The sequence below is a fragment of the Syngnathus typhle genome, linkage group LG12 (genome assembly GCF_033458585.1).
Source record: "Syngnathus typhle isolate RoL2023-S1 ecotype Sweden linkage group LG12, RoL_Styp_1.0, whole genome shotgun sequence".
NCBI lineage: Eukaryota > Metazoa > Chordata > Actinopteri > Syngnathiformes > Syngnathidae > Syngnathus > Syngnathus typhle.
The window spans coordinates 7,218,347-7,231,567 of NC_083749.1; the positions used below are offsets into that span (position 1 = coordinate 7,218,347).

The 13,221-nt window shown below is 40.3% G+C and overlaps 1 protein-coding gene across 1 annotated transcript; it reads left to right on the forward strand.

The window, feature by feature from the left end:
- Window positions 1-9,915: 9,915 nt before the first annotated feature.
- LOC133163812 (myosin light chain 4-like) lies at window positions 9,916-10,762 on the forward strand. Its single transcript, XM_061294052.1, has one exon. It carries the CDS (start codon window positions 10,001-10,003, stop codon window positions 10,601-10,603), a length of 603 nt encoding a protein of 200 aa, XP_061150036.1. The 5' UTR covers window positions 9,916-10,000; the 3' UTR covers window positions 10,604-10,762.
- The last annotated feature ends 2,459 nt before the right edge of the window (window positions 10,763-13,221 follow it).

Genomic DNA, 13,221 nt, shown 5'->3' on the forward strand with positions numbered 1-13,221 from the left:
TGAGACTTAGATAAGAGATTCCTGATAAATAATAAAAGTATAATTCAAATAGTTCTGTCTGGCGACATTAACAATCCAGCAAATTTACCCTCTTATTTTATGCTGCTTCATCTCGCAGAAGTGTACTTAATGTGCTGATCCATTAGCTAACCCCCCCACCCCCCGCCCCATTCCAGTGTCTTATTACCATCTTCGAGATGGCATCTTCTGCCTTGTGCATTATGTATAGCCCACATCTCAGTGATATGCACCCTCTGGGTTCCTTTGCTGTATATTCTTTGTATTTTTAATGCTCTCCCCAAGAATCTCATTTTCTCGCTAGGGCTCATTTAGGCTGCACGATTCACATTTCACATTCCGACATGGCCATAACAGCAACTCCGTAAATTGGTACTGTGGCTCCGGGGTGTCGAATTTGACGGCTGACTTTGGACTTTTGGGTGATGAGGTGCAACCTAACTTCCCCACCTTTAAATTATTTCATTTCTTTGAGGCAAGTTGAAGAAGAATTATTATTTAAGCGGGAGGACACTGTAATGATTGACAAGTAGCTTGACCGGGTATCACTTAGTAAAACCAAAACCTGAAAGCAACTCCTAGAACATTTAGATGACCCTTTTGAGCCTGTTTGCGAACATAAAATAAAATAAAATAAAAGAATACCGCTGCTAAAGTATTAAACGTATAATAAGTTTAAAAAAATAATCTCTGACGTCGAAGTGAAGTGAGGCCAATATTGTCATTCCTCGATGACCCAGTTAAAACCAGAGCTGTCGCCTGTCTCTTCTTCAAATTATTTTTTTTTTCCAATTCTACTTGTCAAAATAAACAATTATTATCAAGATCAAAACCCACGAGTGACACAGCTAATGTCTTACTGTGTAACTCTGTGTTTCATTCCGTAACATCTGCAGCCCTGAGTGATGACTTAATGAGGTTCACGCATGCCCTGTCCTATTTCCTGCTATCATCTCACTCAAGACATTTTGACAGCAGGCAATTAGGGGCGAACAAACACAACCGCAAAGTCTCGGACAGAATTTGGCTCAATCTGTTTCCGAGAGTCCGGATGGGTAGAAATTTGATTGGCAAGCAATGCTGGAATTAAGCTTGGACCTCACATACACACATTCATACTTTTGCGCACACATCCCGACTTTTTTGGCTGATATGAGATTTGAGTCACAAAATTATGTCTGGTACTTAAGTATGCTCAGTGGATTTTGTTGTTGTTTTTTTTCAGGTTCACCAGGAAAATGAAATGAAATTCAATGCAAAAACTGAATCAAGAATCTGTCCTTTACAAAGACTTGAGATACACTGCACTTGGATTATATGAAGCTCACTGCCAGGTAGGACGCAAAACATTTTACTTTGCTAAGTCACATTCCACTCAGAAAAGTGTGCACACGACTCATGTGCGCATATTCAATCATGTACGGTCAATGTAAGGCAACGCATGAATATAGTTACTGAGCCATGCTGGTCAGTGAGGGTGAATCATGGTGGCATGTGAAACAAAGAAAAAAATGCAATTTCGAGGTTCTTATTGGTCAGGTGGAGGCAAGAAAGGCAATATTGTTGGCTGGGCATGGCGGCACCAGAACGAACAAAAGAAAATGTTACGAGTGGCAGGAGGTCAGTGCTGGAGTAAAAGCAGTGACAGGACCACAGTAGGAAAGAAGAAGTGGTCTGACTTCAAAGTAGATGCCAAAAAAATAAAATAATAATTGCAGTTTGTCGACTGAGTGAGTTAAAAGCTCTTATATCTTTGCATATAATAAGGACCAGGAGAAATGATACAACAAAGTAACATAATTATCTTACATATCTAATATAATCTCTTGTGAAGAGCTGCACACAAAAATGGAGATATAACCTCAGATGCGCTTTTGATTAATTCAAGCGTGACGTTAGCATGCCGAGCGCAAATATTTCTTCCTTGCCCACCCTCCCTTTTTTTTTTATCAAGCCCGAGTCAATATCACCTTGGGGATGCGGGGAGCTAGTGGAGGTGGCTTGTATTTGCTTGATGTACGACCAGCCTGCATGGCTTGTGACTGCCTTATCGCTCAATCACTCAGCAAGATGGAGACCCACACTCTGACGGCTGACGGACTATAATGACCTCCACCGCACCCCTCCAATTCCCACCGTCCCCTATATAAACCCCAAATACACAAGCGCTACTTGAGTGTGTGGAACCTAAAAGCTAATCGCTGTTGTAGCTCTCAACTGTACCGTCGCGCCGGTTGCTGCGGAATAAAGAAAAATGACATGAGGGCAATCATGAATCATACTCACAGATTCAGTGGTGTTCAGAGGTCTGTTGATGCACCAGGCCATCTTCCTGACTGACTAAGTCCCGGAAGACTCAAGAATAAGGCTGCATCAACCACAGCAGATTTGTGGTTCGGCATTGGCAAAGTCAGCGATTTGTGGTTTTCTTTCTGAAACTATGCTCTGATATTTTGTGCTCAAGCCAAAGCAACATCTAATATTAAAATATGGCTTTGGCGCCATCTTTTGACATCTCGAGGACACCAAACTTTGTTTATTTGAAATGAGAGAAATACTTTAGTGCCATCTTGTGGCGTCTATGGCTAATTGCAAATGATTATGAATAGGCGGCAATTATTCGAGGCCTTTTGCTATTTAGCTCGATAGCGGCGCTTCACTGTACTGAAAAAGAACGGAAGCCATTTGGAAAACACAGAGGAAACACTATTTGAATTACATTTAAATTATAATTACGAATCAACTAAATGTATTGGGTTGTTTTATAGATGATGTGCACTACTTTTAGTAGTTTTATTGTGAAGTGTTTGTCTACTTCATCATGACTAATATTTCTTACTATTTAGTTTTTGCCTGTTTTTTTACATTGGATTAGCTTTATTTAAACTATTTAGCGTTCTATACTTTTTTTCCCCACTAGATTTTTCTGCACCAGTTAATTTTCTAATTATCGCCAGATGAATATAACAAAATGGAAAACGCTATCGCTCATTTGATAAAGAGGAGCTACGTTTATTCTCAGCATAAACTAATTTCTAAAATACTCAACTAAAAAAACTTTGAAGTCCTTCTCTATCCTGTGCTCTGAGGTGTATTTGCTCGGTTTTGCAGAACAACGTCCTTCATAGTCATCGAACAATTTATTTTAACATGATGATTTGATATATTTTCACAAAATCTCTTTTTGCTAAATAATAGCCACAACTAAAAAAAAATGGAAGATCTTATACTATTTTCAAAGTCCAGCAAACCCCATTGTGTTGCTCCACAGATATATTCCTTTCATATGACACTCTCCTCTTCTTCTTTAGTGGCAGTGCTATCCCACCGTGACATGTTGACAGTTTGGTAATGGAAAAAAGTTCAAGGCTGACTCTTGCGTGAATTGTAATATTCAGTTTTATTTGTACGAAGTTGCAAGGAACCAAAAGCATGTGACCAGTGATAAGGCTAAAACTTATCGCTGTATCAACTTGCATTCAGCAGCCTTGATTATTTATATAGTATGGTTCTTATCTGCCATTTGAGCAGGAAAATGTTAAGGGTAAAGCAGCCCTACCTCCACAGGTGCCATTTGTTTGAAGCACAAAAGCATACGACTAACCAAAGACAATGCATAAAGTCATTTTTCATTCAGCATTCTTGCCATTGGCAACCACCAACGGCCAATATTGGTAGACCGGTCAGGACAACTTGTATTGTTGAGATAAACTGTGCAGTAAATTGCTCAGTGTGCACACATGCAGAAAACATTGAAGGCACGATGTAAACCATATCAATTGACACGGTGGCTTAGAAATACATTTCACAGCTGCAGACGGAGCAAATAAGTCAATATATATTTAGTTTTCTTTTTCCAATTTCCATTATATTTAATTGTATCAAATACGGATAAATGTTTGTTTATAAATGATGTTGTTTTATTTCATTACACTGAATTGTATTTTAATTTAAGTATTCTTGAGTTAGTTTAAAATGCTATATATTTTTTGATCTCTACTCTTTGCCATTAGACAAGCACCTCATAGTTGCTCTTAATTATAGCAAATTTCTTTATTATTATACTAATTGTCCTTGGCTATTTTTTTTTGTCTTGGTTCTTTTACTTGCTTGCTTGTATTTATGTATTTTAGATTTCTTTGTGTAACCTTTATTACATGTCCGTTTTCCCCACTCACTGACACGCCATGTAATCACTTGGTGAATGGATCTGTTTATTGTAAACTAAAAATGTGTGAGTTGATTGCCACAGTTACTATATAATCTACAAAACACACATACACCACACACACAGAAAAATCACTCAATGTTTATCAATTCTGGACAGGACTTTTGGCATCTGTCATCTTGATAATCATTTTTTCCAATCTTAATCTAGTCTTCTCTGATCTGTCAATCTCAAATGAGCGAGAAGTCCTTGGACAGTGTAATTGAAGAGTGGGAGCGCTTGACCTTAATTCAAGATCAATATCTCCCCCTTTCTGTTTACCTGGAAGGTCACATGGTTAGCAAAAATAATAGCTAAGTCACGATGCTTGTGTTTGCAAAGATACAATGAAGGAAATCTGCAACGATGACCAAATGGAATGTTGGCACACTGCACAAAGGCGTGACGCCAACTGTGGTGCAAAATAGACCTCCTTTTAGCCAGTCTAAAATATGAGTCTACTTTTTGTCACTAAATTGTGAGATGCGTAGGGCGGTGTGGCAGTTGGCAAAGAAATGGTCTACTTTCTGTTACCAAATTAGCAGGTGCATCAGGGGTTTGGCAACTCGACTGGAACAACCAGAGAGCCGCAACACAGCTCCACGCATGCTAGACTAGATTTGCCCTGGCAGCAAAATGAAGTTGCATCCATTTTTACACCGAGCGCACTGCTGCCAGTCTACCCTGCTGATAATCTTCATTTATTGCCGTGTCAGCAAAGAATGTCTGTCAGACAAACTTTTTCAATATCTACAATTGAAAATCTTCATATGCAAGGGAAACTCAAAGCTGAGCTGTACCACACGTTTTGTGTCATGTTTATTGAAATCATTCAGCACAATAATGACAAGAAAAAGCGTTAAGATGTTCATGGTCGGTAGGCGTCTACCTCGCTTTAGCCCTGCTTGTGTACGCGGCTGCAAAATAGATGTATCAACCATTTGTTAAGAAACTTTGATAATCATCAACCAAAAATTAAAAGACTTCGGAATACTTCCTCAGTGTGATTGTTAAAAAAAGATTCAGAGGTGTAAATTGGAGCTTATTCACCACTGGTGAGACCATAGTGTGAACATATGTTCCTGACAATCCAGATGAAATGTTACACATATGTTTTTCTGCTAGTTTTTATTTGCACTTTCTGTGCTATTCAGAGGGATACAGTGTTTGAGGGCTGGTGGGGTGAGGCATTCAAATCCCACCAGTAAATCTCTAACTGATGGCTGCCATTCCCTTTGGATTTGAGCGAGTGGCTGCCTTCCACTGCATGCATGGCTGGATGAGTGCATGTTTTGTGGAGATCTTTGTGGTGTGTTTGTTTATATCTGTGTGATGAGGCGTACGGCGGGCCAGACTTTAATCCGGCAGATAACACCGGGAGCGACTGCAGGAGGCCTGACGGTCCGGTCTGAACTGACAAGGGTTAGCTCCTGAGACGGTGGTTGTATTTCATTGATGGATTTGGACCAAGTCCGACTTTAGGTAACCTGCTAAAATAGGAGACCAAAGCTCATGGCGACGGTGCGTACTTGTAAGTCAAATTGAAAAGACCTGAAAGGTTAGCCGTCAAGATTCAATTTATTTTTTGACAGGGAGGCCTTAAAAGTCCAAACGGCAGTCAAAGCCTCTATGGAATTTCTCTTGTGAACATACGTAAGCCTAAAAAAAATAAATAATGAAAATGTCAATAATCAAAAAATAAAATAGATTTTCAATTAAAGACACACATTGGTGTTGATAATTCCAGACATCACCCTTGACCTTAGTTCAATTAGCATCAAGCGATTAACTTGTTCTTTGGCTTTTTAATGTGATACTCATTCCAAAAGAAGGTTGTGCTTTCACACGGCGTATTCACAAAAGAAGAATGTGGGAAGAATAGATTATAAAAAGGTTACGCTTTTTCATTTCCTAATGCATCGTTGCAGTTCAGGTTGTGTTTTGTTGTTTTTATGCCTCATTATTTGCTGATTTCATTCATTGAGTAGGGACCATGTGGAGATGACTTTAATCACAAAGAAAAGCTTTGCATCATGTTGTTGCTATGTGAACTAATTTCCATCTTCAGTCTCCCATCGACCAGAAATTTCAAGAGAACAGAGAACATATTATACAGTACAGGAAAAAAACACAAATGTAAATATTATATACAATATTATGCAGTAAGTAAGCCACCCGACCCCAGCGACTCTACCCATTAAACATTTTTCCACAACCTCAGTCGTCTCTGACACTTATTTAGTTTCACTTGACTTATTTTTACACTTGGACGACAGTTATGAATGATGCAATGTTTTAACATTTTAGTATTACAAATTCTAGTTGTCTTCCAAAATGAGGGGGGGTAAAACTTTTCATTATTTTCTGCAAAAAAAAAATTCTTTAATTTTCTTGAAAAAAATACTTAAAAAAACATCAACCTTGAGGTGAAGGAGTAATGAAGTTCCACAATATCAACATCAGCACCGAGCACGATAATTAGTACAAAAGAACTCAAAAAGAAATAGGCTAATACTGTAGACCGGTTACTATTGAATTGTTATAATGGGATGACTCTTCCAGGAAGCCATTTGCACACACAACTGTGTAAACACTTTAATCAAGACCATGTTTGAAGAATTAGAGCTGGCGAAGGCACTGTCTGTTCCAATACTTCATTTGCTTAATTACAGCAGGCATCCATGTTTTCCTGCTCTTTCCTCTTTCCCCTCAACCCGCTTCTCTCTGTCATTTTCCCCGCTGCTCCCAGTGCTAGCAAACCCACAAACAGGAAATGGCACTTCACGCTCAACTGAAAGCGTGAAACGACACACAAAAATAAAATAATAATAAAAAGCCAATACACATAGCAGCGGACGAACTCAGGTGTGCAACTTAACCCCTGACCTGAGGCAAAAATTGCGATTCTTACCCAGTTGCGGCAAAAAAGATCTGACACCATGCTGCCACCTGACTAAAACTGTTTGGGTGAAACAATTATATAATGATTTTGCAATGCAATAAAAATAGCAGTTGCCTGCGATTAAAAAAAAGATACATCCCACATCAGTGAGTGTCGGCAGCAGAGTTATCAGCAGAGTTGACACCGAACAGCAATTGGTATCATTTCCTCACCCGAAGAGATAATCATTGAGTCACGCGGGACAGGAAAAATATTTATAGTCCGTGGGTCTGTTCAACGGTGCAGATTTTTCCAATTCATTCACAATTTAAGAAACACTTGATCACACCAAAAAGGTGTATGGTTGATTCAGTCATTAAAATCTAAGATTTAATCACACTACAGTCTTACCATCAGAATGTTACAGTCTTGGAGTTTGAAAAGCTTGTTTGTATCCATCTTATGTTGTTCAACTGTTTTATAGATACAGTGAGAGAGCCAAAATGAACTTTATGATCCTTTGCACACCCATCAATTTTTTATCTCTTCTCGTACGGCATCGTTTCTTTGAGGTAGTCATGCCTGTTGTGAGTCAAACAATAGCTGGGAGAGCACACAACACAATTGCCTCATCTCCCAGGCACTATGCTCATTTCTCCCAAGCTTGACTTGGAATTCTGACAGGGAGATTAGAGAAGTTTCCAGTCTATTCATACTCCTCGATTCTCTTTGGAGTACTTGGCTCGGCGGTCCAATCCTCTCCTGTTCAGCCGGACCGGTCTATTTCCGATGCGACTGTGATGCTGTTTTGGCGGATGTCGCTGACTGGCTTTTACCTGTTTATCCCAGCAGCACACAGGCTTAGAAGATGTTTTTCTTGGAGCTTACCAGGTGATTTTCTCAGCTGGAATGCCAGTATGTTGAATTCAGACACTTAATCCCTGAGAAAGTGGACCAAACGTCTTCAGTGGCCCTTTTCTACCCGCAAAAATGCAGACTCTAAACTTTTGCATCTGCTCTGTCTAATCCGGTGCACAAAGTAAGCCTCACATGAACCCACAACGTATCAAACAAAATGCATCCTGATGTAAAAACAAGAATACGTGAAAATTATTGACGCTAACATAAAACGGTGTGAATTGAGTCTTGACGTTTTACCTTTACCAGTTTCGATTTTTGTGCCGTAACACTTATGAATTCATCCACAAGCTTTCTTGGTATTTTGTAGTTCCTGACACTAAAAGGTTCCAGTTATATTTAGTGCTGCAAAACTCAAGAGTTCCTTGGGCTCTCTCCTTCTTTTGGCCACAATTAAATATCTCAGGACTCATTTATATGGGCATAAGTTCTCACAACCCAAACACACCCAAGAGTTCCTCGTAAAACGTCTTGTGGTGAAAATGCATTATTTGTTAACCAGCGCCCATTGATGCTTGAGAACACCCTCAAGCAGGCTCATTTATTCAATTAATTGATATTCACTGTTCAAATCATCCACATTCTGATAATACTCCAAGGCTATCAAATTGTACTTTGCCACGTCTCATCCTCGGAATCGGCCGGTCGATAAAAAGAAAGAAGTCAGAGCCCCCGTGCTGCCTATTGACCGTAAATGTCGCATTTGCAGGTCCACCACAAATCACCGCATCAGGTTGGGCATACATGATGAGACCGCGGCTGTTGCCGGGCAACCGATGCAGCGGGTGCATACGCGGGCCATTCTAGGAAAAATCTTGGGTTTCCTCCTGCAGGCTGGCAACGGGGTTGATCTGTCGATGTTGCCATATAACTGGATGAGCTGTGCTTGTGTGACAGAAATTCTGTTTAGTGGACTACTTCAGTAAGTGGCAACTGATGTAGCCATTACGCTGGGATGATCAGTTTGCAGATGTAAAAACAAAAGCATAAGTGAGAAGAAAGATGCCAAATCACGAAGGAAAGTTCTCGTCACGGTTGGAGGTCGCTGGCGAAAAAGGCGTTTATTTTTGAGTGTCTGTTGTTATTTTAATAGTGTGTTCTGTGGACTAGAAAACTCGGGGAATTGATGTCATGCATCAGTGAATTGGCAGATGTGTTGTCCACTTGAATCATTAAGAAGATGCCTCATGTTTTTCAATTTTGCACCTCAAATATGTAGAAATGTGTGAACACAAGAAAGATTCTGGACGGAGTTGTGTTTGACAGTTGAGCATGTGTGGTTTGTTTGAGAACATTTTGAAGCCTCTTTTTATAAACTTGGCATTTTTTTATAATCATTCAAACTTAGGTAGGCTACTCTTTTATGTTTCAAATCTACAATACATTTTTTTTCATTTTACAGGGAATTTTAGTAAAACTACTTAAAATACTCAAAATATAATATAATTGTAAATAAGAGCACCCTCGTGTTTACGAACGGCAATATTCACATTAACAAAGTGAGTGAGAAGCTAAATTGAGACCGGATGCTACCAGCCACAGATGATAAACGACGAAAAAAGGAGTTCCCGGAGAATGCACCGATTCCCAGACCTTTAACAGTTGCCGAGAAGAGCTATTTCCGTCGCTCTCCCTGGTGACTTGATATGTTATCCGTACTCTGATCCCTTTGTCCATCAGAGAGACAGAACAATTTTGGCCTAATGCAACTGGACCCTGGCTAATGACAACAAATAGCACCGGCGGCCAGATGACAACAGCTGAGAACAATACTTAATGTTGACATCACTTGCTATGGGGATCTATTTTGGGTTTCTTCCTTTTATAGTGCACTGGTGAAAATTGCACTGTGGCTTCCCTGGATGAGACACATATAAAAGAGGAGTGAGGCGGGGTGGGCCTTTGTGCTCTGTCGACCCTCGCCAGTCCCTTCAGACGTTCTTGTTTCACAGGTCACCTGTCCAACCCTGTAAAACATGGCACCCAAGAAGATAGAACCAAAAAAACTCGAGCCCAAAAAGCCAGAGCCCAAGGCCTCCCTGGCCTCTAAGTTGGCTCCAACTCCCGAGCTGATACCGGAGCGTCCCAAGGAACCAGACTTTGATCCCAAGAGCATTACCATTGAATTCACCGCCGATCAAATCGAGGACTTCAAGGAGGCCTTCGCCTTGTTCGACCGAACGCCAAAGGGTGAGATGAAGATCACGTATGCCCAGTGCGGGGACGTGATGCGGGCACTCGGCCACAACCCGACCAACGCCGATGTGCTCAAGGTGCTTGGGAAGCCGCGGCCGGAGGAGATGAGCTCCAAGTTGGTGGACTTTGAGACCTTCTTGCCTATGATGCAACACATTTCCCGTGTCAAAGACCAAGGCAACTTCGAAGACTTCGTAGAGGGCCTGCGAGTGTTCGACAAGGAGGGCAACGGCACCATCATGGGCGCCGAGCTGCGTCACGTCCTGGCGACGCTCGGGGAGAGGATGACGGAAGACGAAGTGGACAGACTCATGGCCGGACAGGAGGACGCCAACGGATGCATCAACTACACTTCCTTTGTGAAGCATATTCTCTCCGGATGAACGCTGAACTTTTACCAATTCCCGTCACCATGGACTGGTATTTTAACATTCGTGCTCACCAGCCACGAGACCCGCACTGTCTTCCTTTTGGGAAATGTGTAATGAAATGCCAATGAGATACCCCGGACATCCATTTAATAAAGGGAATTTTATCACAAACCTCCTCCCTTGAATGTCATTTTCAGAACAAACAACATTTAAATTCAAAGAGAAAATTATTTATGCTAATCAACTGGGTTAACGTGATTTGGAACAAGTATTATCGGCAGCGAAAAAAGAAAAGAAGTAATAGGCTGTGGCTCCAATTTACACAAAGAGCCCTCTTGTTATTGTGCTGGAGGGGCAGCTGCTGTGGATCATGACGCACAGGCACACACGCAAACACACACACACACACACACACACTGCACATGCTCAAAGTTGTCGAATACGAGATGGTTGCTGCAAAGACAGGGCTCCTTAGAATTGTTGTTAATGCTTTGGTGACCACGTTTTTCAAATTATAAAAGCTCACCTCACAAAAATGACTCTCAGATTTTACCTGTTTGAATTTCAATTTGTTCACAAATTTCAAATCTGTCATACAACCATAAATTGAGTGATAAAAACTTAGCGCTAATGAGGTAATCATATTTTACTTTATTTTAATATCTAATTTTAATATAAAGGACAAAAAACATTATGAATGATTCACTTTCTATTAGTACTATGCTACCATGCTACAAGACGCTAGTATCTAATAATTTATAATAATACATCTGAAAAAAGACATCATCAGTATGAATGCTTTAATTTGCGCAGTCTTGATTTATGAAACCCCATTTTTTAGCAAGCTAGTTCAAAATATCCAGATAGTCTTTCAGTAGAAGACCATCTCCTTTACTATAAACATGATCGAGCTTAGATGCCGGTCGGGGTTACAACGTGACAATACAGCATCACGATTATAACATTATACTAAAAAATCAACACATACATGAAAAATAACTCCATCTTGAACTCCTCCATTCAAACTAGCAATCACCTGATGGCAGTAAGTCATCAATTCATCCACCGTTGCTTTTAAGAAACACAAACAACCCGGTTGCTGAAATGTAGATGTTATTGACATTACTGTTATGGTACCACTGAGAGTGTAGACAAACGCTTACATGGAAACAAGCTCTCTAAGCAGGAGCTCCCATTAGAATTGACATTATTCTTTGATTTATACTTGAATGGCACGGGCTGCCTGTTGTTTCAGCCTGTATAGCCTTTTGGTAACGACTGAAATAGCTCAGCAAAGACGAGATAGACGGCCCACACCAATGAGTCCAGATACCCGTGGTGCCCCGAGGAATGCAATAAATGAACGCGGCGCCTAACCATGGCTTGTTGGATGCGTAGTTGGGCTTGTTTATGGCCACATGTCTGGCTCTGCACTCATCACAGGAGCATACGAGGGACGCAAATGGAAACGCTCTCACGTCATGGAAAAACATTGTCAATCGTTCAGTCAGGGTTAGGCTTGGAAGGGTTAGGGATTAGGTTGAGGGTTGGTTCAGGTTAGGTTTTAGTTTAGGCGTTAGGGTGTTCCTCAGTCATTCTATTATTAAAGAGCCATGGATCATTAATGAGAAAAACATAATTTAGGGATTTCTGTTTTCAATGATGTAGGTACTCAATGGTACTATTTTGATTAATAAAAAAGACAGACTATATTATGCATTGTCACTTTGATCCCAACAGGTTTTTTTTCCTCAGCAGACTTCAGAGGTTCATGATATAGGAGGAAGGGCAAACTCCTTACGCCGTGATTGTTTTATTAAATTAAACAACCTTTATCACAACCGCTGCTGTTACTCTGCACAGTGCAATGCTCGTGGCATTTCTCAAATTTAGATAAGAATGTTAAATGGTTGTGCCTTTTTGCTGTCATTATGTACAATGAGTTGATTTAATTTTCATTAAAGTTGGATTGGGGCTTTTAAAAGTGATCCCACCTCATAATAAAGTTAGATTATATGTCTTACTACTATAAATTCCACTGTAAGGAGTGCCGTATGGAACAATCACCAAATATTTTTTTCCTGCCACGCTTTAAAATTGCACTATTGTTCCATCTTTACTAAAGAACAATCATAAGTTGTTCTTCATTTACAACGCCGTCATGAGTTTTAAAACTTTTGGAGGAATAGCCGTAACCGAGTGTATAATTTAGATCATCGAGATTAATCAGCGTGCAAAAAAAAAAACTCTTAGAGGTTCCAAACTAATTTTAGTTCCATCGCACAGAGGGTGGAAATATGTTAAATATTTATAGCGCTTGTCAGGAAGGTGATGCAGCCACTGTAATTTCGCATAGCTGCTGTGCCGTGTGTTGTTTTAAGGAGCATTATGTCCGGCGTTCAATATGTTCTCTGTGTGCTTTCAGCAACCTCAAACACAACAGTGGTCACATTCTCACACATAAACATCGACTCGTGGCATTTTCTCATTTGAAGAGGTAATTTGTGAGATTGCAACGCCAAGGGCAACGTGCATTGTTTTGGAGCCGAGCGGTTATCGCAACCGCAAAAGCAGCAGCAGTGTTTGTTGCCTCTAATTTTTGGCAGCAAAATTACTCATTTGTCTTCTGC

Bases quoted from the DNA above. Each gene is read 5' to 3' on its own strand.
- LOC133163812 (XM_061294052.1), top strand. From the start codon at position 10,001: ATGGCACCCAAGAAGATAGAACCAAAAAAACTCGAGCCCAAAAAGCCA.